Source organism: Camelus dromedarius, chromosome 1 (genome assembly GCF_036321535.1).
Source record: "Camelus dromedarius isolate mCamDro1 chromosome 1, mCamDro1.pat, whole genome shotgun sequence".
In the NCBI taxonomy this organism is placed as follows: domain Eukaryota; kingdom Metazoa; phylum Chordata; class Mammalia; order Artiodactyla; family Camelidae; genus Camelus; species Camelus dromedarius.
The window spans coordinates 73,281,332-73,303,623 of NC_087436.1; the positions used below are offsets into that span (position 1 = coordinate 73,281,332).

At 41.2% G+C, this 22,292-nt stretch overlaps 1 protein-coding gene across 2 annotated transcripts in view; it reads right to left on the bottom strand.

The window, feature by feature from the left end:
• Positions 1-1,799: 1,799 nt before the first annotated feature.
• The window catches only part of RCHY1 (ring finger and CHY zinc finger domain containing 1), a 90,705-nt gene continuing 70,212 nt past the window's right edge, over positions 1,800-22,292 (bottom strand). The window contains exons 8-9 of one of the 2 annotated variants that reach the window (XM_064485438.1): positions 3,144-3,250; positions 1,800-2,428 (exon numbers count right to left, since the gene is read on the bottom strand). In XM_064485438.1, the coding sequence (XP_064341508.1) occupies positions 3,169-3,250 (82 nt within the window). In that variant the 3' untranslated portion in view covers positions 1,800-2,428; positions 3,144-3,168. Of the gene's footprint in view, positions 2,458-3,143; positions 3,251-22,292 lie in introns of both variants that reach the window. The other variant, XM_064485434.1, reaches the window with a different exon arrangement.

A 22,292-nucleotide genomic window follows, 5' to 3' on the forward strand; every position in this document is an offset into this window, starting at 1 on the left:
TCACATGCCATATCAGTAAACAAAGGATGCTGCAGCCATCAAGACACTACAGCTGCCCCTAAGGGTGCCCCTACCCTCTTAAGGTGCACCCTAAGAGGATTCATGGTGGGAAAGATCAGGATACTGGCCTTAGATAGCTGAGATGCATATTAAAGGAGTGAGTTCAGTGAGCCCAGACTGTTGCATCTTCCCATAAGTAGAAAAGTCCAAATTCATTAACTTGAGATATCTGGCTTTGTTTAACAGTAATCTTTTGATGTTCTGACTACCTCGTCTTTGTTGTAAAAACTCCTTTATCTTCTGGTTCCTGCCTCACATCTTCTGAGCAGTTCCTCAGAGCGACCTGAGAGCGACCTGAGAGGCTGTCTCCTGGGCTTAAAGTACTCAGAAAATCCACCAAACAAAACATAATTCTCAACTTTTAGGTTGTGCTTTTTTTTCAGTCAATGTATAAATGGGTCAGATCAGCACACTGTATACTTTAAACTTACACAATGTTATATGTCAATTATATCTCAATAAAGCCAAGGAAAAAAATAATTAATTTCAAAAAATGACCCAAACCTGTACATCAGAGAACTTCTGCAAAAGGCAGCAGCTACTCCAAGGACACTCAGTTCTGAAGTAGTGGATAAGGAGCACCTGCAGGGGCCTGAAGATGAACTCCTGGGGTGATTTGTCAAGGTTCCACCAAAGGTCCATTCAGGAGGTCAGCCATTCTCCCTATGGGCAGGTAGTGAGCTAGTGAAGTCATTAGTCCTCAGGTAGGGCAGTGAATGTGGGCTCTCGGCAAGGAACCAGCCTGGAGGGCGAAGTCTCCACACTCAGAAGACCAGGCTACTCTGCCTTGCAGGGACTCCTCCTACCCTCCTGAAATCCCTGGAGGCAGTCTGTGGTAAATAGATGCAACATTCAGAGGAATGCTGATAGGAACTCTCATGTTCATAAATTAGCACACCAACTATAAGACGAGGGGTCATATAACCAAGAAACACTTATAATTTAAGTAAACCAAATACCATGAAAGAAGTATTATGGCATAAATTGAAAAACTTATACACAAGTGTGACTGACTTGCTAGTTGGCCTGCCCAATATCCATTCTCCATTTCTTCCTTACTACCAGAATCTTAATTGATGATGATTGAATGAATGCATGATTTTACAGAACTCTACCTCTCAACCATGTCAGAGAACATAGATCTGTCCCATGAAATAGAAGCCTGCTGGATATTTCTGGGTAAGTTTTGCTTTACTAATTGTAACAGAGCTGATCAGTTGTCTCCTAATATTCACTCTTCTCTTCTTTATTCATTTTAGAACCCCTAATTTTAGCCAAGCCCATGACAGCCTTAGGGGAGAAGAGACTCTAAGCTCTGGCCAGTAGAATATAAGTTCATGTCCTCCTCACTTGCCCAATTTCTTGGTAGATGGAATAAAAAGATGATGGCTGGATCTTGAGCAGCCATGTTGGATCACATTTTAAAACCACATATTTTGGATGGGAGAACAAAAAAGATTAAAGAAACCTAGGTCCCTGACACCATGGGGTGGAATGTCAGCTCTGGACCACCTACCATTATATCATTAATATAAGAGGTAAGCTTTGTCTTTAAGTCACTATAACTTTGGACTTTTGTCATGCTTTTTTATACTAATACAGACACCAATCCTTCCTTTTTATTCTGTCTTTCTTTCTTCTGGTCAAGAATGCATACCCAATGCTGTGAGGTACAAGAGCCATCTTACATTCATAAGAATGAAGTCCACATACTCAGAACAGTAGGATAAAAGATGGAAGGAGCCTGGTCCCTGGATGACAGCTCTTGATGCTCATTTATGGACATTTTAATTTATGAGAAAAATAAACCTATTACTTGTTTAAGTTACAGTTTATTGTGGTTTCTGTTACTTGAAACTGAATACCATCCTATCTAATACATCTCAAAGGAAAAAAGGTTTTGAAAAAAATTGTTTCCTGTATCCATGAGATAAGAATAGGCCGTTATGAAAATGAACTGATTATAGATCTTGAAAATGAAAATATAAGTGGCCAAATAACAAACTGAATGGACATTGCTGTAGAACAAATTAATGAGCTCTGAGAGCAAAATGAGGAATTCTTCTGGGTCACAGCAAAACAGCAAAAGAAATGCAGGTTATCAACACAGTTGATTTACTTTCCTCGGGTATAGTCATAAAGTACCATAGATTGGGTGGCTCAAACAACAAACATTTATTGTCTCACTTCTGGAGGCTAGCAGTCCAAGATCAAAGTGTTGACAAGGTTAGTTCCTTTTGGGGGCTCTGAGGAAGAGCCACTTCTATGCCTCTCCCCATCTCTGCTGGTTTACTTGCAGCCTTTGGTCTTCCTTGGCTTATAGCTGCATCATCTCCATCTCTGCTTTCACGTTCACATGGCGTTCTCCCTGTGGGTGTATTTGTATCCAGATTTCCCCTTTTTACAAGAACAGTAGTCATATTGGATTAGGGTCCAGTATGACCTCATCTTAGTTAATTACACCTGCAACAACCCTATTTGCAAATAAGGTCACATTCTGAGTTATGGAGGTTGGGACTTTAACATATGAATTTGGGGAACACAATTAAACCCAGCATGGCAATTAAAGACAAGGAGGAAAGAGAAGAGAAGGCCTAATACCCATGTCGTAGAAGTTCTAAAAGGTGAGGAGAGACAGAATTAGGGAATACAAAAATTTTTTAAAAATAAAAAATGGCAGAATATTTCCCTGAGTCAAAGAATGACATAAATCTATATGTAGAAAGAATCCATTGAGTACTAGGCAAGATAAATGAAAAAACACCAACTCCTAGTCAAACTGTGACAAAATTTGACAACAAAAACAAAGGCTTCTTTAAAGATTACACTTTAAAGCAACAAAAATTAGATTAACATAACACTTCATATCCACACTACTGGAGGCAAGAAAACAATGGAGCAATATGCTCAAGTTTAAGGAAAAGTTATTTTTGAGCTACAAAAAAACTGTAAATCAAGTGAGAAGGCAAATTAGAAATGGTACCAGTTAGCAATTAAGTAACTTGATCCAACTGCAGCTCCATGGGCCAGACCCAAATAGTTCCAGCCAATCAGAGCGATCCCTTCCCCTTACTAGGGCTCACCTCCAAAATGAGTAGATGACACATTTCAGCTGAGACGCCAGGAGAAACCTGCTGGGCCTCTGCAAAAATCCCTCCTCACTTTCCTCAGACTGGATCTCTTCCTCCCACTGGAAGCAAAAATGGAAAATAATAGCCATTGCTATAGCAGTCACCCCACAGCCACAAAAAGAACCAGATGTGAGATGAAACCAGCAACCATGCTGCCTTTCTCCTGGGGTTCTGCTGGAGAATTAAGGCTTACTGAAAACGACCTGTGTGATTATTTTCTCAGTTCTCCCAAGGATGATACAAAGCTAGGAACACACTAGACGTGTGGGAGATAAGCTCATGCAGTACATTCAGTGGATGCCTCGTGTCATTACAGCTTAATTTCTGGGAGGAGGCATCAACACACTATGACCCACAGGCCAAATCCAGCCCCCCAGCTATTTTATTGGAACCCCCGGCTCATTTGTGTACATACTGTATGGCTGTGCTCACACTGCAAAGGCAGAGTTGGGTAGATGTGGCAGAGACAGCTCATAAAACCTAAGTATTTACTACCTGGCCCTTTACAGGAAAAGTTTGTCAACCGCACTTTAGAGAAACTTCAGTGAGGTATGTAAATAGACATGGCTTCAGCCGGCTTGCCCTTTGCCCCATTATCAGCGGGGAGGGGGAAGGAGGGCAGGCTAATAAGTCTTGCCAAGATGTTACTTCTGACTGTGACCAACAGATAGCCTCAGGCTACTTCCTTCATCTGTAACCCATCACAGGGTTGTTATGAGGATGAAGGAAGCCAATAACCAACCTTAAAGCAAGTAGAATGGTTCCTAGCACATAGTAAGTGCTCAGTAAATGTTAGCTCTTGCTCCAACCCTGATTCTAACTACCATTTACTTATCACACTATTCTGTAGGTAGAAAATTTGGTGTGGGCTCAGCAGGGTGGTTCTTCTGATATTTACCAGACTTGCTCTTGAAGCTGCAAACCGCTGCAGATCAAATTTAGGTAATTCTGCTTCTGCAGGTTGCCTGATCTGGGATGGTCCCTTTGACATGCCTGGTGACTGGTTACCTGTCACCATGGCCACTGGTCTATGTGGCATTTAGTAAGCCTCTTATTCCCCGCCAGGCTAGCATAGATTTTCACATGGTGGTTAGAGGGGTCCAAAGAGACTAAAATGAGGAAGGCTTCTTAAGGTCTAGGCTTGGAGCTAGAACAGCATCACGACCACTGTATTTTATTGAAACAAATCAGAAGACAAGTTCATATTCAAAGAGTGGGGAAACAGACTCCACTTTCTGATGGGAGAACCCAGAGTCACTTTGCAAAACGGCGTACATACAGGGAAGAAGAATTGCAGTCATTTACATAAACAATCTACAACATTAAGCTCATATGTCTTCATTTCAATTTAAACATCTAATACGTAAGTACTTATTAAGTGCCAGTGCTACAAGAAATGGCTTTGCTTTCTCTTTCCTTTTGAAATTCAAAACTTTATTTGAAAAGAAGCCTTTTAGAAAGAAATTAATTCTTTCGCTCTCAGTAATTGTGTGTTTGTGGGAGAACATCTGAATGCATGTAGTAACAAGCCATCAAATTCAGCTAACTGATCCTCAGATTTTACCATCTACGGCAACATGTGGAGCTTATTCTTGAATTTTAATTTCTCTTTAAATAAAACTACAAAATAAAACTCTAGCTGTGTTTTAAATGCATAAAGTGAAAGGAAATTTTATCTCCTGATTTTTTAACTCATCATAAACATCTTCACAGTGTACTAAGCCAAACATTGCCACATACCAATCACATCATCTTCAAAAATAAAAGAGTAACTTGACTTTTTTCTTCCATTTGACAATAGAAACAATATATAGTGATAAAAGTTGGAGAAGACTCTAACAGTGTTCCAGGACCTCCCAGCTTTCCTTTCTCCAAATGTATAAATCAGTAAGTATTCAAATGATTAATACACACATGATCAAGCTTACCAGAATAAATCATTTATAATTCCACCCTTGACTGTCTAGATTCATTAGTGCTTTTAAGTAAATTAATGTCTTCACATTCCAGGGCCTAACAAAGTGTTATAATCTCTCCTATTATTTTATATATTGACTTGCCAATGCTTTTTCTATTAGTAGGATTTGTTTTCTAACCTCTCCTCCCAGATTGAGCATAGTATATATCCACCCTCTTTCTAAGGCCTGGCTTCACCCTATATGGGATAGCAGAAGATGATCTTTTGAAATGCAATTGGAAAAAGAGAAGATTCATATTCACTTGAAGAAGGAGAAGGAGAAGTAGCGGGGGGGAGATGATAGCAAACACTTATAAGTCACTTAGGATGTGCCACGCACTCTTCTAAGTAGTCTGTGCACGTTAATTTATTAATCCTCACAAAATCCTACATCATAGGTGTATTTATTTTCTTCATTTTGTAGAAGAGAAAACCGGGGAATGGAGGTCAAAGACTTGCCCCAGGTCACACAGCTAAATGGCAGAGCTGGGATTTGGACCCAGGCAATCTGATTCCAGGGCTCATCAATGTAACCATTACACTATATTGTCTCTCTATAAAAATACCCAGGAACCATGTTGAGATTATTAAAGGTCCAAAGATAGTATAGATACTTGAGGATGGACCAATGAGTGGCATTTCCAGTCATCCTCTTCATACTGGGTAAAATTAAATGCAGCTGAATGACTGATCTTTAAGGCCAAAAATAGAGTAGAGGGTTGGAGATTAAAGCTGGGGTCAGGGGAGGAAGGCTTTGGAGAAACCAGGTGGACCAAGTTGAAGACAAGGAACCCACAAGGAAGATGTTCTTTCCTGGACTGGATGAGGAGAGGTGGCAGATTAAGGACCATGTCATACTAGTGAAGGAGCACCATACACATTCAGGATGAAGTGGGATGAGTTGAACAAAGTAAATGAACCATTCACAGTTTCCCATCCCAAGGAGGATCTTAACTTGGATGGCCACTGACTTCAGCCTGCAGTAAAGATTTGCCTGCACATCACCTGGATCTGCTAAAATGAGACTTTTCCCCAGCAATGCACTCTACCACCCCGCTCTTCCAAGACTAAGAGCATAAGGGATGTTATCATATCTTAATAAACTGCAAAATGTCTCTTTCACCTTCTCTCTATCCCAGTCCTCTCTCCCCTTTTTTATTTGTATTGGCATGCAAACATGTTTCTTCCAAATGAAATGTATATGCTAATTTTTTATGACAACATAGGTCTAAAATAAAGCACCAATACTTTAAAAATGGTCACCAGTAAAGGGTCCTAGACTTTTCCAATAATTTATAGTAATGTCATACACAATGATGACAGTAGGTTCAGAAGAGCAAGCCAGTTATAAACACAATAATCCAAAGAAGAATGAAATGAAAAGATGCTCAGTATCACTAATTATCAGGGAAATGCAAATTAAAACTACAATGAGGTATCACCTCACACAAGTCAGAATGGCCATCATTAGAAAGTCCACAGATGATGAATGCTGGAGAGGGCGTGGAGAAAAGGGAATGTAATGTTGTTGGAAATGTAATTTGGTGCAGCCATTATGGAAAACAGTATGGAGATTCCTTTAAAAACTAAAAAAATACTGACTGTATGATCTAGCAATCCCACTCCTGGGCATGTATCTGGAGAAAGCCAATTCTAAAAGACACATGCACCCCAGTGTTCATAGGAGCACTATTTGCAACAGCCAAGACATGGAAGCAACCTAAATGTCCATCGACAGATGACTAGATAAAGATGTGGGAAATATATCCAATGAAATACTACACAGCCATAAAAAAGAATAAAATAACGTCATTTGTAGCAACATAGATGGACCTGGAAATTATCATACTAAATGAAGTAAGTAAGACAAAGAAAAACTTCACATGATATCACTTATATGTAGAATCTTAAAAAATGACACAAATGAACTTAGTTACAAAACTTAGAAACAGACTCACAGACATAGAAAACAAACTTATGGTTACCAGCGGGGAAAGGAGGGGTGGAGGGATAAATCAGGAGCCTGAGATTTGCAGGTACACACTGCAAATATATAGTAATGTATAAAATAGATATAAAACAAGGTCCTCCTTGTTGGAGAGGGAACTATATTCAGTATCTTGTAATAACCTACAATGATAAAGAATATAAAAAAGAATGTATATGTATGACTGCATTACTACACTGTACACCAGAACTAACACAACTCCATAAATCAACTATACTTCAGTAAAAATATAAAAATTAAAAATTTTTAAAAAGAAAGAAAAATTCTTCTCCCTTCCTTGCTCTGAGGTGCTATGTCCTTTATGGTTTGGCTGGAAGTCTACCTCATAAATGAGTACTTGGCTGTGTTTTCTCATGAAGCTGTGGTCAAACAGGTCATCACTACCCTATATCTGCCTCCCTTCCCTCCATGCTTCATGTCCCTTTTTTCCGCTTAGTATTTTTCAATTACACTTCCCAAAAAAATTTTAGCATATAAGCTTTGCCTCGTTTTCTATTTTCTAGGGAATATGGGTTGAAAAAGATATCAGACTTAGGGGGCTGTTTCAAATAATGAGTATGCCACTATTGACACCACTTTGCTAAGTCATATCCTTCAAGTTTGTAAGGATGAGAAATAAGAACATGCTGCATTAAACTTAGAAATATTTGACCTAAATTTGATCCTAATTCTGCAAATTACTATATGATCTTGAGCAATTCACTGAACCTCTCTGAGCCTCATTTCCCCATTTGGATCAACAAAGAATCAGCATGACAGGCTGTCAGGGAAGACTGTTTGAGGTGCCTGTGAAAATTCCAGCAACTGACATAACATCTCTGAGCTTCAGTTTCCCCATGTGTAAAACGAAGCTAGTGAAGCAACCTGCTTCACAGGTGTGTTTGGAGGATTAAATGACATCAACACTTGTGCAAACTACTTGTAAAGTCTCTTATCTATTATTACCATCTCTGAAAAGTAGTAAAAACTCCCCTCCTTAATGGGTGTTTGTGAAGATTTGCTGCCTTCTCCAGGCAACTTGTTGAAGCTGATGGGGTGAGGTCTGGGCACCTGAGCCGTGGGAATACGTAGCATCACTGAAAAAAAATTTTTTTTTCCTGGGAAAAAAGGGGATCATGTTATAATGTATGTGTATGTTATAATGTATGTGTAGTCACTCTTCTTCCCTCCCCTACTGACAGATGCCTGGACCCCTTTACGTCATCTTCTCAGCCCAGTGAGTTGACTCCATGTCAATACAGACTTCAGCCCATATCTTCCCTCACCTCCAAAAAAAAAGATCATTTCCAGCTTTTTCAGTCTCTCTCCCTGACTTTCACTAGCCCTGGCTGCCCCCAAGGAAGAAAGATGTAGCAAGTAACAAAACAATATTGGTAATGTTTCATGTCTTCATTCAAGTCTTAGTTTAAAAGAAATATTCCAAAGGCCCAAATCTGGGGGGGCAGATTCTCGCCCAAGACTTGGGAGGACAGATTCATATCAAGTGACCTTGTTTTGCTTGGTATATGATTTAAATTAGCCCCCTGTGTGAAATAATTTAGAATATAAAGAAAATGGGCTTAGCTAATATGCCATATCAGAACACATTACATAAGATTTTATACATTTGTGGATAAAATCTGAGTCTGTTAGGCTGGCCAAGGATTCTACCTCCCTAGTAATCTGAGAAGCAAGCATTCATCCATCCCTCCAACAAATAATTTATGTGAGATGGGAACAGACAAGCCCCAGTTTTTGCAACAGATCCAGGTTCTTCGGTAACACTATTACAGCAGATATTCCTCCTTTGTACTTGACTCATAGTCCTGTTATCAATTACCCATGATCTAACAACAGCAAAAGCCGTGGGACCACTGGGATCCAACGCCATGGTGATTCATCAAAGATGCAGCTCAGTGGCTGCTGAATCAAACTCTAGAGTCCACGCTGACCCTGCCCAGTTCTCACTACCACATTGACCTCACCCTGAAACCCTCCAAAGAGATCTGGAGATTGGTCATTACCATAAAACACTGTAATTCATGCAATTTATGGTTTATTCCAGACATCCAGCTACTACCGATTTCTACTGTTTGTCTGGATTAAGAGCTGCCTCTTACCAAGAGACTTTGCAGCAGTCTCTCCAGTTAATTAATGTTTTCAGGCACTTGCCTAGAGGACAACAACAACAGAAGTTGCTATGTAATTGCCATTGTTTACCACAAACTGCAAGGCTCCATGATCACTTTATCCTTGTCCCTGAGATCACTGTCATCATCATCATCACCATCGTTATCAATAGTCATTAAAGAGGGGGAGGGGATAGCTCAGTGGTAGAGTGCATGCTTAGCATGCACGAGGTCCTGTGTTCAATTCCCAGTACTTCCATTAAATATATATATATATTTATTTTATATTATATTATAAAATATAATATAATATAATTTATAATATAATATTTATATTATATTATAAAATATATTAAAATATATTATATATATATTTTATTATATATATATAAACCTAATTACCTCCCCTCCAAAAAATAAATAAAAAAGTCATTGAATGTGCACTAAAATGCACACTACTTCACTGTATGTTCTAACGTGACCTGCAGCACAGCTGGTCAAAGAAGGCTCATCAAGAAAATAGCGCATCAGAGTCTTAATACTGTTCCAGGGCTCTTTTCTAAAAAATCATTTTTACTCACTTTTGGAACCTAAATGTATAGAAGTATAAACATCAGCAAATTATCTCTTTCTTTGGTAATCTACCCTTTTTGGTGTCCAACACATACAGGCACTCTAAATATTTGCTGATAGATGAAAGTATGAATTAAATTAATAAACAAGTATGCAGAAGTTTGTAGCAAAAATACCTAATGATATCTGAGGCTCCAAATCTAAAGAAGGGAGATGAAAAATTAGCTGATGCTTCTTGAGTGGTGGGTATTGAGGGGCATAGTGTCCTCGTCCATCCAACAATGTGTCTAGTGAAAATCAAGTCACATTTTTTCCTTTAAAGGAAAGAGAAATCACAGAAAGGCAGCTGCTCAGAGGCTCTCATGTGTATCATATGATCTGACATTGTGGTATTTAAACTTTTTTTGTTGGGACACAACTGATGCTCATATGTGCAAAAGACTCATGGATGTATCCAAGGTGGAGATCCCTGCCACTTTCTCTCTTCTTCAAGAAATGATGGATTATAAGTAAGGAATATAAGCATGACTAGGGATAACCTTGAATTTTCTCTCATTTTTTTAAACAAAAAAGTAAATCCTTCAAAAATCTTGGTGTTTGAATGCTTACCTGTAATGAATTACTTGGAAACACATTACAAATGATGGTAACATGGTTGGATCTCTCAGCATAGCAGCGTAGAGACCTGGGTTCCAGGTCCTGATCATACAGTGATTAGCCCAATGATCTAAAGCAAATCATTTCCCTTCATTGAATCTCAGTTTCTTCATTGTTACATGAGAAAGTTAGGCAAGGGTCCCACTTCAGTTCTAATTACTCTACCTGAGGTCTGGCTTGGAGCCCTCCTTGGAGTCTGAGGTTCGGAGCTAAGTGTGGCCATCCTGGGAAAAGTTAAACAGGACTTGGATCTCTATCAAGGGTTTTTATATCCCTGGAAACAATTTGTCCTCCCATCCCTTCTTCCAGTAACTTCTCCTACATCATATAGAAAATAGTAAACTGGCAACTTTTCTCAAGCATGAGAAATCTCACAATATGCCTGGGTTCTATAAGCCAGCTCTTTGGGAAGTTTATTTCTTGTTTGCCCAACCTTTCTCCCATTGGGGAACCCATTGTCTCCCCTTCTATAATAACCAAACTTGCTCAGTCTTTGTGGTTCAAGTACAAGTCATCACACCCTAGAATACACACATGGCATTAGCCTTACACGTGCAGCACTCTTGATTCTCACAACAGTCTTGTGAGGTGAATGGAATAGTTGTAACTCGGCTTCCCATTGAAATGTAAGAAAACAAAACTGATGGATTTGTTGACATTAAAATCATACATATAGGAACTGCTGCTACACAAACCCCAAGGGTTTTTTTTTTTTTCCACTTCAAATCTGGTATTCTCTCCAATTCCCCACCAGATTGTGAACCCCTTCACTTGTCATTCTATCCTCACCCTGTATATAGAAAGACAGAATAGTTACCCAAGATTCTGAAAATAGGATTAATACAATCCACCAGTGTAAGAGAAGAGAGCAGACATCAGCAGAAGCCCTCATACAGACGCAGAATGTCTGTCAGGATAAAGGTAGGAAAAGCAACACTAACTGTAACAATCAATAGTATTGATTGATGGAGCAAAAATGTCATGGGAGAGGAATTTCAACATGGACAAATTTAAAACAAGGGTCCAAGAAGGAAAATACGACAGTGCTCATCCAACATTGTCGTAGGTGAAAAACATAATCAAAGGGGCAAAAGAAGTTTAGTCATTAGAAAAATATCCTATGATAAGGGGCAAGGCTGGTTTAACAAAACTCACCATAGCCTATTAAATAAAGTATCTCCCAAGCTTTTCCTCTTCACTTTACTCGGTATCTGTGTACAAATCCATGACATTAAATTCTAGTCAACCTTATTTAATTTATTTCAACACACATAACTTTGAGTGACTTCTGTGTACCAGGAATCGTACTAGGGATGAGAGAGAAAAAGGATGAGCAAGAAATAATCCCTATATTCAAGGAAGTAGGTGAATAAGAGAAAGGAGTTGAGGAAGATCCCCAAGATTCTGACTTGGGCGACTGGTGCATGCCATTAACTAAGGGAATAGAAGAGGAGCAGAACAGGAGAGCAGGTGGGAAGTAAGGAACTCAGTCTGAGATACCAGATCAGCTAAGAATGCCTTTGGCTGAAAGGAACAACCTCAACCAGCAAAGTGTAAGCAATAGACATTTAATGACCACAATATGAAATCTGGAAAAATATAGTCCAGGTCAGTGCAGTGGTTCAACAATACCAAGGATGCAGGCTTAACATATCCTTTATTCCACCATTCTTGGCATGTTGGCATTTTGTACTTGTGCTGGTTACCTCACGTCACAGGGTATTTGTCAGCTATACGGCTAAACTGCCATTTGTCATCCCTCTTTAATCACTATAATGAGTCTCCTAAACTCCAGTATATCAAAAATAAACAATTATATGAAATGCATTAATTCAACAAGGAGGATAAATACCAAAAATGTATAAGCCTCTTCTCCATTCTCCATCCAGTTATTACACAAGGGGTAAGAAAAATAAAAATACAGTCTTGATCGCTGGCTGGCCGTAAATCATTGCCTAGGTCCAGGAAATGAAGCAAACAGCCATTAAGCAGGTAAAAAAAAAATTTCAATGATTTATAAATGGCATTTTTCTTTAGAAATCTTGGGTGGTCCAGGAGGCAATGGCAGAACGGCATTCTACAGATTATCTCCACTGTACCTTTCACGTCCATTAGTTAGAGCCACGTTGCACCTGTTGCATATAAATTGCTTTATGAACAGCTGTTTCTTCCCCAGCGTAAGCAAGCTGGATATTGAGATAGCCATCTTGTCTGGTGTTTGCTGACAGCATAGCATCTTGATTTCCCAAGATGGAAGACAGTACACAAATGTTTATTTATGCATATCAAATATACCAGAATCAGGATTTTTTTCCTAGACAACTAGGTTAGCCCTTGACTCTTCCCACCAACACCTGTAAACTCAGGAATGAGATTTGAATATTTATTATTAATGATTCATTAACACTCAACCACTTGAGGAAATTACTGTATTAATGTACATAAATGTTCATAGGAATGTGTAAACAAGGTGAGAAACCCTAATTCTATTCATTCCAGGAAGTTGTTCTTCTCTTTATCAAAGTTAAGGACTGCCAAAGAGGACTTTCTGTCTAGTGTAGAAGGACAAGAGGCAATAAAATAAAACATATCCTCCAAGGACCAGAATGTTCAGTCCTCTAGAGAGGACACCATCCTCTAGAGACAGACATGGGCAAAATGGTGAAAGGAATGCCGTGATTTCTGCCCACCACCCTTTCTGGCACCCGCTCCCTCAAAGAGCATGCAAACACATACACATACACATACACATACACATACACATACACACACACACGTGCTCACGTGCACACACACTCCAACAGGCCCTGGTCAGGCTTCTTTGGACAAACCCCTCTTCCTGGAAAATCAACCCTACTTCCCTTTACCACTCCCTCTAAACTCTTAGTGTCCTCAGAATTTGATCTACCCAGAAGCCAAAAAGAAAGTTAATTGTACTATTTACAACAGCACAGCAAGGAATGATAGGATTTCTCCAAAGGGCAGTTGCATTTTACATGCATGACTTATTCCAGACATTCGCAAATCTAACAGTAGACCCTTGGGCAAAATATGCTTTATCAGAAGAGCCTTTCTGGTCTCCTCTTATCACAGCTTTCTCAACTTATTTTTTAAAAAAAGCTTTGTCAAAGGTTTTTACTGTTCTCCAACCAAAGGCATTTTAACCAAAACAAAGACATTTCACAACACATCCAGAAAATATTATAAGCTAAAAACAAAATAGAATTTTTTTTTCTTCTCAACTGCTGAGCAAGGTCAGTTAATGCATGAAATCTGACAGTTCCTTCTGATGTGTAAACTTCAAAGGTCTGTGCTACCAAAGAGCCATAAAACTAAACAGAATTCTCAAATACACCTAGTAGATTCTCCAAAAAATAAGTGCTTGTGGGTTTGCTTTTTGGAAACAGGATGTGCAAAGAAGCTAATTTGGGGAAGTCTTGATTATCCAATCCAGTGGAGATGTTCAGAGTTAGACCTGGAAAGCTAGACACTCAGTTGATTTAAGAATGAGAACTTTGGTGTAGATCTGAGTAGAACTTTCTAAGGCAGAGAAGACAATGATGCAAATGCCCTGAGCAGGGAATGAGTTTGGTCATAGAACAAAAAGACAATTAATGGGCAGACAAGGGGAGAGCAAGAAGGAAAGTTATAGGCGATGAAGTCAGAGGGCTAGAGAAGAACCAGAAAATACAGAGTTTCAAAGGCTGATGGTTTAACTTCTAGGTTTTCAGGAACCATCAGACAAAATATATACCATCAGTTTCCTCTTAAGGAACCACTCTGGATCTTAAAAATAGAGGAAATTAAATCCAGGGGATTGATTAAATAGGTGACAGAAGAACCCAGAAAGCAAAGAAGAAATGGAATCCACTACCACCCTGGGGCAGGAGAAATCGTACAAGGAAGTGGCATCATCAGAGCCCAGAAGCATAGGCCACTGGAAGACTTAGGGCCAGGGTGGGGGCTGCCGTACGGAAGCTGGACATCACGAAGGAAACTGTTTCATGGGAGATAAGCCTCACTCAGGACAGAACAAGAGAAGAAATCACTGACTTCTCCTCTCTTCTTGCCCTACGATCTTCTATCAGTTCTTCCCATGGGCCAAACCTATCTGGAAATATAATTCCCTGTGATGCAGAGCAGAGCAAGAGAAGGACGGGAATTGGATCTGAGGAAAACAGGTAAATGGCAGGCACATAGGTCAACTCTAAGGGGAAGAGAAAATTCCCCCTGCCCTTACCTGATCTAACCATGCAACTCCCCAGCAAGTCTTTTCTTCTTTATCTGATTTTGTCTGTCTGGCCACATGACTTGAGGACACAACTAGAGGGCAGGGTCCCCATCTGTGATCAGTATGATGAATTTTGTGTGGGAGCCAGTAGGTCTCCTCACAGAACCAGAGAGCTGCTATTTCTTTTTTCATTGAAGTATAGTCAGTTACAGTGTGTCAACTTCTGGTGCTTCAATCATACATAAACACACATGTATTTGTTTTCATATTCTTTTGCTGTTTCTTATTGATGGAGATGAGGGTGCCTGCAGCTGCGGAAGGAGGTCAAATTGGAAAATGAGTCTACCCAACCCCTAAACAAACGTTGGAGATTTTCTAAAACCACTGAAGACACCAATTAGTCCTTTTATTTCTATAATATCAAACTGATTTAATTGTTCCTCCCTAAGGGACAGCACAACCATCTACCCAGTTACTTCAGCCGAAAACTTGGGGGGTCATACTTCTCCCTTCTTCTTTTTCTTGAATAATGATTACACACCTAAGGAGATGCCTTTTCTAAGAAAATGCCTTTTTTCAGTGCTCTCCTCTGATGGGCATTTTTTCATCACCACATCCACCAGTACACATTTCTGTTTACTAAGGAGGACACTGTAGAATATTTTTTTCCCTTAACAAAGCTCTCAAATTGCGGGCATGTCACCATGCTATGCATTTGCTCTTCTGTCGCCCTGTGTAAGTGGACTGAAATTACTCCTCTGATAAAATGCCTCTGAAGAGATTTCTCTTTGCCTTGTGCAGTCAGGGCGGGGGTGGAGGCAGGGTGGAGGGGAGAAGGCAAAAGCAACTTTTCAAGACTGATGCGTTTCCTGGGACCCCATCTACATCTTCTCCTTAGTAAGTCAGTAGCCATGACAACAGGGAAAGCTTGGAGGCAGACTGCATGAGTTGTCTGTTTTTCTCCGCAGGACTCCACCCAGAAGATTCAGGCCCTGTGTCTGACTGAGCCACAGGTGAGAATACAAACCTTTCATGAGGCCGGTTTTTCTTCAACACAGCAGCTCTGGCTCAGGGACTACTGCGGCTGCTGCAGACTTGACCCTGACCCAAGTCTGTCCTGCCCATCAGCTCCAGCTGCATCCTTCGCTCCGGACTGTGGCCCTCACTTGCTCTTCACTGCTCTCTGAATCTGCACTAAGCCCTCAGCAGAATGTTCTGCCGTGGGTCCCCAGTGTCTGCCATGACACTCTCCATCTTGGTTCCAGCCTTGTCTCCTCTGACCTGTGGCTGCCCAGGCCTTTGCCCACATCCCTCTCACCCTTATCTCCCCCCTTCCAATGACCAACCATCCCTTGCCACTACCAGTCATTTACCCACCAGGGCCATGATGATCATTGGGTGAGGGAGATGTTCACACAGTTACGATTTTAAGACAGCAAAACTGAGTGTTACTCATTTTCATCTTTCCAAAAATGACAGATCCAGGCATGCAGGGAGCACCAAATGTTTGAAGGTAGAAGGAAAGAAAAAAGGAAGATGGGGAAAGAGGAAGAGCGAGAGGGAGGGAGGGAAGGAAGGGAGATTGGCTCCCACGAAGCAAATTTGGGGCACATATTAGTCAGCTGGAGATAGGGGTAGCACTGTAGAAATTAAAAACCACTGAGCTGGGAGTCAGTCAAGAGCCAGGAGCTCTAAACCTGCCTCTGCCACCAATTTGCCACATGAATTTGATTCATTCTGTTCCAAATCTCTTCGTAGCCCCACGGTCTGAACTGGATTCCAGATTTCCTGAGGGTTATCTTCTGAGTTTCCTGAATTTAACTGATTTTAGATTATGCTACGTTCTCTCTAGCCAGATCTATGTCAATCAACTCCAGAGGGACCCTGACATTTGGGGCCTCTATTCAAGCTTTCCTACAGCACTTGGGTCTTAGAAATGTGACTCCAAATTGTCAGAGGCCAGCCAAACCTCCAAGCCAGTTCCATGTCCAAGGAATCTGTTCCTTACTCAAATATTCCTCTGCCCTCCTAGTAGCCCTGGAAAAATAGTCCCAGAAGCCTCAGGTAGCCACTATAGGTGACCCCAGACCTGAAAAACAAGAAATACCAGGCTCTGGGCTTTGAGCCTCCATCCTCTAATCTGCCAACTGATGTATAGTTTCTCTTTAAATTTAAAATTCTATTTAGTGTTTTCTAGTCTTAAGTTAAAATGACATCTGCTTTTAGGGTTCTCTCTACAGCTTCATGTAAACCACAGGCAGCAGGAAGGCAAAAGAACTCATTACGACATTGAGGTTGCTTCCATGTCTTGGCTATTATAAATAGTGCTGCTATGAACAGACTCACGTACACAGAAAACAAACTTACGGTTACCGGGGGAAGAGAGGGGTGGGAAGAGATAAATTGGGAGTTCAAGGTTTGCAGGTACTAACTACTATATATAAAATAGATAAACAGCAAGTTTCTTCTGTATAGCACAGGGAACTATAGTCAGAATCTTGTAGTAACCTACAACAAAAAAGAATACGAAAAGGAATATATGTATGTACACGTATGACTGAAACATTATGCTGTACACTAGAAATTGACACATTATAAACTGACTATACCTCAATAAAAAAAGAGAAAAAAGAAATTCTAAATCAATAATAATACATTAAAAAACCATTAAGAGAAGTTTAAGCTCATCACAGTGGCACCAGGTTGCATTTCAGAGACTAATGCTTCCACCTGCCATGAAGTCTGTCTTGTTGAACCTCAGTGGAGAAGCCTGCTTTTTAAGGACATTTACAAAAGGAAACAATTCATAAATCCAAAGTAGAAAGAAAATGAGCATTCGTAAGCTTTTGTTTCTCCCCCTTCAACCATCTCTCCCCTCTCTGGCTGTCCTGGGTGATGACCCTCCCAATCACAGCCCAGGGTGGACAGTGCCCACATTCACGCTGCAGAGCAGGCACCCCCGGCCCCTCAGCTTTGGGAGAGTCCTTGCGTGCGCACGACTTTAGGCTATGAGTTGGGTGCCACCCACAGCCCCATCAGGACAATACAAGAAAACTGCCAAAAGACTAAAATCCCAGTGACACAGGCATCTATGATATACAAATGGACAGCATATGCCTTTGTTTGATCTATTCAGTAGAGCTAAACTATACTAAGTTTTAGTGGGGAATTACTTTGACGCCTTGTCAAAGGTCAGTTCTGAAGCCCATCTGTGATCGGATCCCCATCCTCGGTGAGATAGAGGAAGATGGGGGGCACAGACCCATGATACAGGCATCCAGGGGTGCTGGCTCACAATGTGTTCAAGATCCCAAGTGACTGTAGGACAAGGCGGCTCAACCCCCGTCCCTCCACAGTCAGGGCCTCCTCCAAATCCCCCGGGGCCCTTGAAGCTACCTCCCTGCCCACAGGCAAGACCACAGGACCCCATAAAGTCTTTCTCCCTAGATCCCAAATCCACCTTCTGCCTCCTGTTCCCACTCTCAGACCCTAGTCCAATCTTACCTGACTTCAGGGGCAGACCCTTCACTTCAGACTCTGTCCTTGAATCATTGCCACCCCCCTGTGGACTTCGGACATTGGACAGTTCCTGTGGACCTTGGACGGTCCTTCAAGCAGGATGTTGTCTTCATTCCCCTTCACTCCATGACTGCCGCTGTGGCTAGGTCCCACTCCACATCCACACCCAGCTCCGAGATCCCAGTCTGTGCCTAAACCCGGGGCTCCCCATGTGCTGGACAGGAGGGCTCACTCATGCTGGCTGTGCCCAAACACCAAATGGCTCATGTCACTCCTCAGGACCTGGAGGCTATCACCAAATGCCAGGGGCTTGGGATGCAAAGAAAACCTGCTCTCCAAACCACTATGTTCACGCTGGAATCCTCAGAGCTGCAGGGACCCCACAAAAGTGCCTCAGTGGTCACCCCAGAGTCAAGGAAGGGTGACAAACAAGATGGGTTCTAAGCCCCCAGCCCCCCTTCACCCAAAGCATCTCCCCTTGATCTGCCTTGCAAGTTTGCCATTTCCATACAATTTTATTGGGAGGAACCTCTCTCTCTGTTTTTAAGTGTCCAATCTACTGCATAAAACTTCTTCCTGTAAATCATTATAACCAATTTGAATTATGACATTTTTTTTCAATTTCTTAACTCTATAGTTACTCTTTATTTTTTAATAGCTCAAAACTATGACTAAGCAGACTTAGAATCCCCTACCCACCTCAAATGCAAAGCCTGCTGTTGGAAATCATTGCTAAGTGGGATCAGTCACCCCTGTTTTCTCTTCATTGTCAAGAAGAAGAAAATGCCCATTTTTTCCTCAGCAGGATCTCTTTAAAGTGTCCATATTTATAACAACATAATTATAACTCATGAGAGAGAAATAGAAATGTGAATGACTATTTTTCCTGAGAAACAGAAAGTCACTCAACACTTGTGAAAAAAGTCTATGGAAATTATCTTTAAAGAAAAAAGATGCATTTACATTTGTCATTGACCTTTGCAGCAGCCAGCCCTAGCTTTCTCTCAGCTGGGAACAGCGTGCATAGATGTCTGCACCTTCCAACAGTGAATCTGCAAATCCCCTTCATTCCGTGCTGCCCCTGAGCTGCCAGAATAATCCTCATAAAAAGATGCTGCTGCCTCCTCCTCCCTCCAGTTAACACATCTCCACAGACCTGAGAGAGAGAAACGAACGTTCTCTTTCCCCCACCCCCACAAACACGAAATACACGTTTCTCTGAAGGAGACTCGGGGAAAGAACAAGCCCTGCTTTCCCAAAGTTGGCAGCTGGCAGGAAGAAAGATATGTTCTTCAGCCCTCCGGGCTGCCTCGCCACAGTTCTGTCTCCCAGACCACACGCCTTGTCACAGGCCACTGTGTGGTGAGGGAGTACGAGTCCACACAGTTCCTAAGTCCAGGGTTCATGATCCAGAGCTACCCACTTACAAGAAAACAGGACACTTCCTCACTGCCAACGAGTCCCGAAAAAAAGGCTGAAGCCAGCAGCTCTGGTCCCCTTCGCGGAAACCAGCCGTGAAGGCTCAGCAGCCTGGGGAGAGCGGTTTCTCTCCTCTCCAGCCAGTTTCCTGACTGATCTCCCACTTCTTCTCCAAATCCACCACCTCTACAGACAGCGGCTTCTCCGAGCCAGCTAAGTCTATTGGGCCCCTTCAGTGGCTGGAGTTCCTTTAGATGAGGCCAAGACAACAAAATCTTCCCACTGTAGATTACTTATCTTTATCAAAGCATAAATTATATAGAAGAGCATCCTTGCCTTGGAGCACATGTCCTCCACCTTCTGGAAGTCTTCAAGGGAGGGCGTTATCACTGCACCTCATTTTCCAGCCACCACAACAACAGCAACAACAGCAACAACAGCAAAAAGAACCCTAGCATTTGCTTTCTAGAAGTCACTTTTGATGGTTCTGTGATCTTGGACCAAAGGATTATGGCTTTATCCTTTAGATGGTCAGTCTACATTTTTCAGAGTCCCAGAATTCTGCAGAGCGTTTGGGTGGGGGGATGGCAGTGTCCTCCATCCCCCACCAAAGCAGCCCTACTTTTTTCTTTAATTTTTTTTTGAATTGTAGTTGATTTGGCAATGTTAGTTGCCCAAAGCAGCCTTACTTTTATTTTATTTTATTTTATTTTTTATCGAAGTGTAGTTGATTTGCAATGTTAGTCTCAGGTGTACAGCAAAGTGATTCAGTTATACATATACATACACATTTTTTTACAGATTCTTTTCCATTATATGTTATTACAAGAAATTGAATATAGTTCCATGTGCTATACAGTAGGACCTTATTGTTTATCTATTTTATATATAGCAATGTGCATCTGTTAAACTCAAATTTCTAATTTATGCTTCTCCCATCCTTTCCCCTTTGGTAACCATAGTTTGTTTTCTATGTCTGTGAGTCTATTTTTGGTTATTTGTAAATGTAATTCATATATTTTTTTTTAGATTCCACATACAAGTGATATCATATGATCTTTGTCTTTACCTGACTTACTTCATTTAATATGATAATGTCTAGGTCCATCCATGTTGCTGCAAATGGCATTATTTCATTCTTTTTATGGTTGAGTAATATTCCATTATGTGTGTGTGTGTGTGTATATATATATATATATATATATATATATACACACCACACCTTCTTATCCAGTCATCTGTTGATGGACATTTAGGTTGTTTCCATATCTTGGCTATTGTAAATAGTGTAAGCAGCCCTATTTTTACCTGTGTAATACACTAGGGTTTTGTACCTATGCCCTTAAGTGCTGGAAAAGTAGTAAGATACAACCATTTCCAAACAGAATCCATACTATTAGATAACCAAACACACACACACACGCACGAACACACGCACACACACACGAAGGCTGGGCGGAAGAGCTCTTTAGTTATTCCCCTGGGTCCCAAGTCCCTCAGAGGAGAGCACTGGAGAATCCAGCCTCTCTGCTCTCCCTCCCTCATCTTCTTCTCCCCTCACTGTCCCCTCCATCTCTTCAACCCACTTCCCTTCCCCTAGAATTCTTCTTTTTCCCCTCAAAAGGAAAAGGGGAGGGGAATTGAGGAAGAGACACTGGAGGTAGAGACGATGAAGAGGAAAGAAATTCCTGCTTCCAAACTCAAAGCGAAATATCCACGAGAAAAACCCTGTCCTACTAACATCACTCACTTTCAGAGCAAAACTAAAAACATCATCACGCCAACAGAGGTACTAAATCTTTTCACCTTTGGGAAATACCCTTTTCCATTATCCTGGGCTGGCACAGAGCAGTGTTCCAGGATGGAGATCTCATAAGGAAAGAGGGCAGGAGGAAAAGAAAAACGTGCCCTGGCACATCATGCACAGGAAGTTCTGTTCCAAGAAGGGCTTTTCCTCCCGCCTGAAAGCCAGAATGAAGAAGATACTTGCAGAGTCACAGGCCAAGAGCCGGCTTTGCCCCGAGTTGGCATCCTGGTCTGGAGTGCAGCCAGAATGAGAGCTTGGTTGTTGCAGTCCACTAAGATGTGGGGGTGGTTTCCACTGCAGTATAACTTAGAAAAGGCTGACACATAAAGAAATGGGCTGCTGCTGTAAGAACAAACACACTGTGTGGCATTGTCTGTGGGACCAGGTTACAGGTGGTTTAAAAAAAAAATCTTTTTTGAAGTGATTGTGCCATCTTTGAGCAGAAACTTGAAAGCCATTGCCTAGATCCATCCATCATTTTTCTTACCTTTGCCATGAGAAAAAGATTGGGGTGGCTCCTCAGTTTGTATTCCACAGCGAAGAAGACCACAGAGCCATGGCTGCAACGTGGACTGAGGAATGCACCTTTGTTTTAAGCAACCCCCCAAAAATGTTTGAAAAGATACATTTACACATCTTCATATCTGTGAGAGAAAAGGAGGGAGGAAGGGAGACAGAGAGAGGACAAGAGAAAGAAAATGTTTAGAATATCAATGACAAGAGACATTTCAATGGAAGAAGGGTGTTTGGCATATTGTCTGTCACTCAGTGGACTCAAACAAGACCTAGATGGTAGATGGCAGGAGAAAATGGGGGCACTCC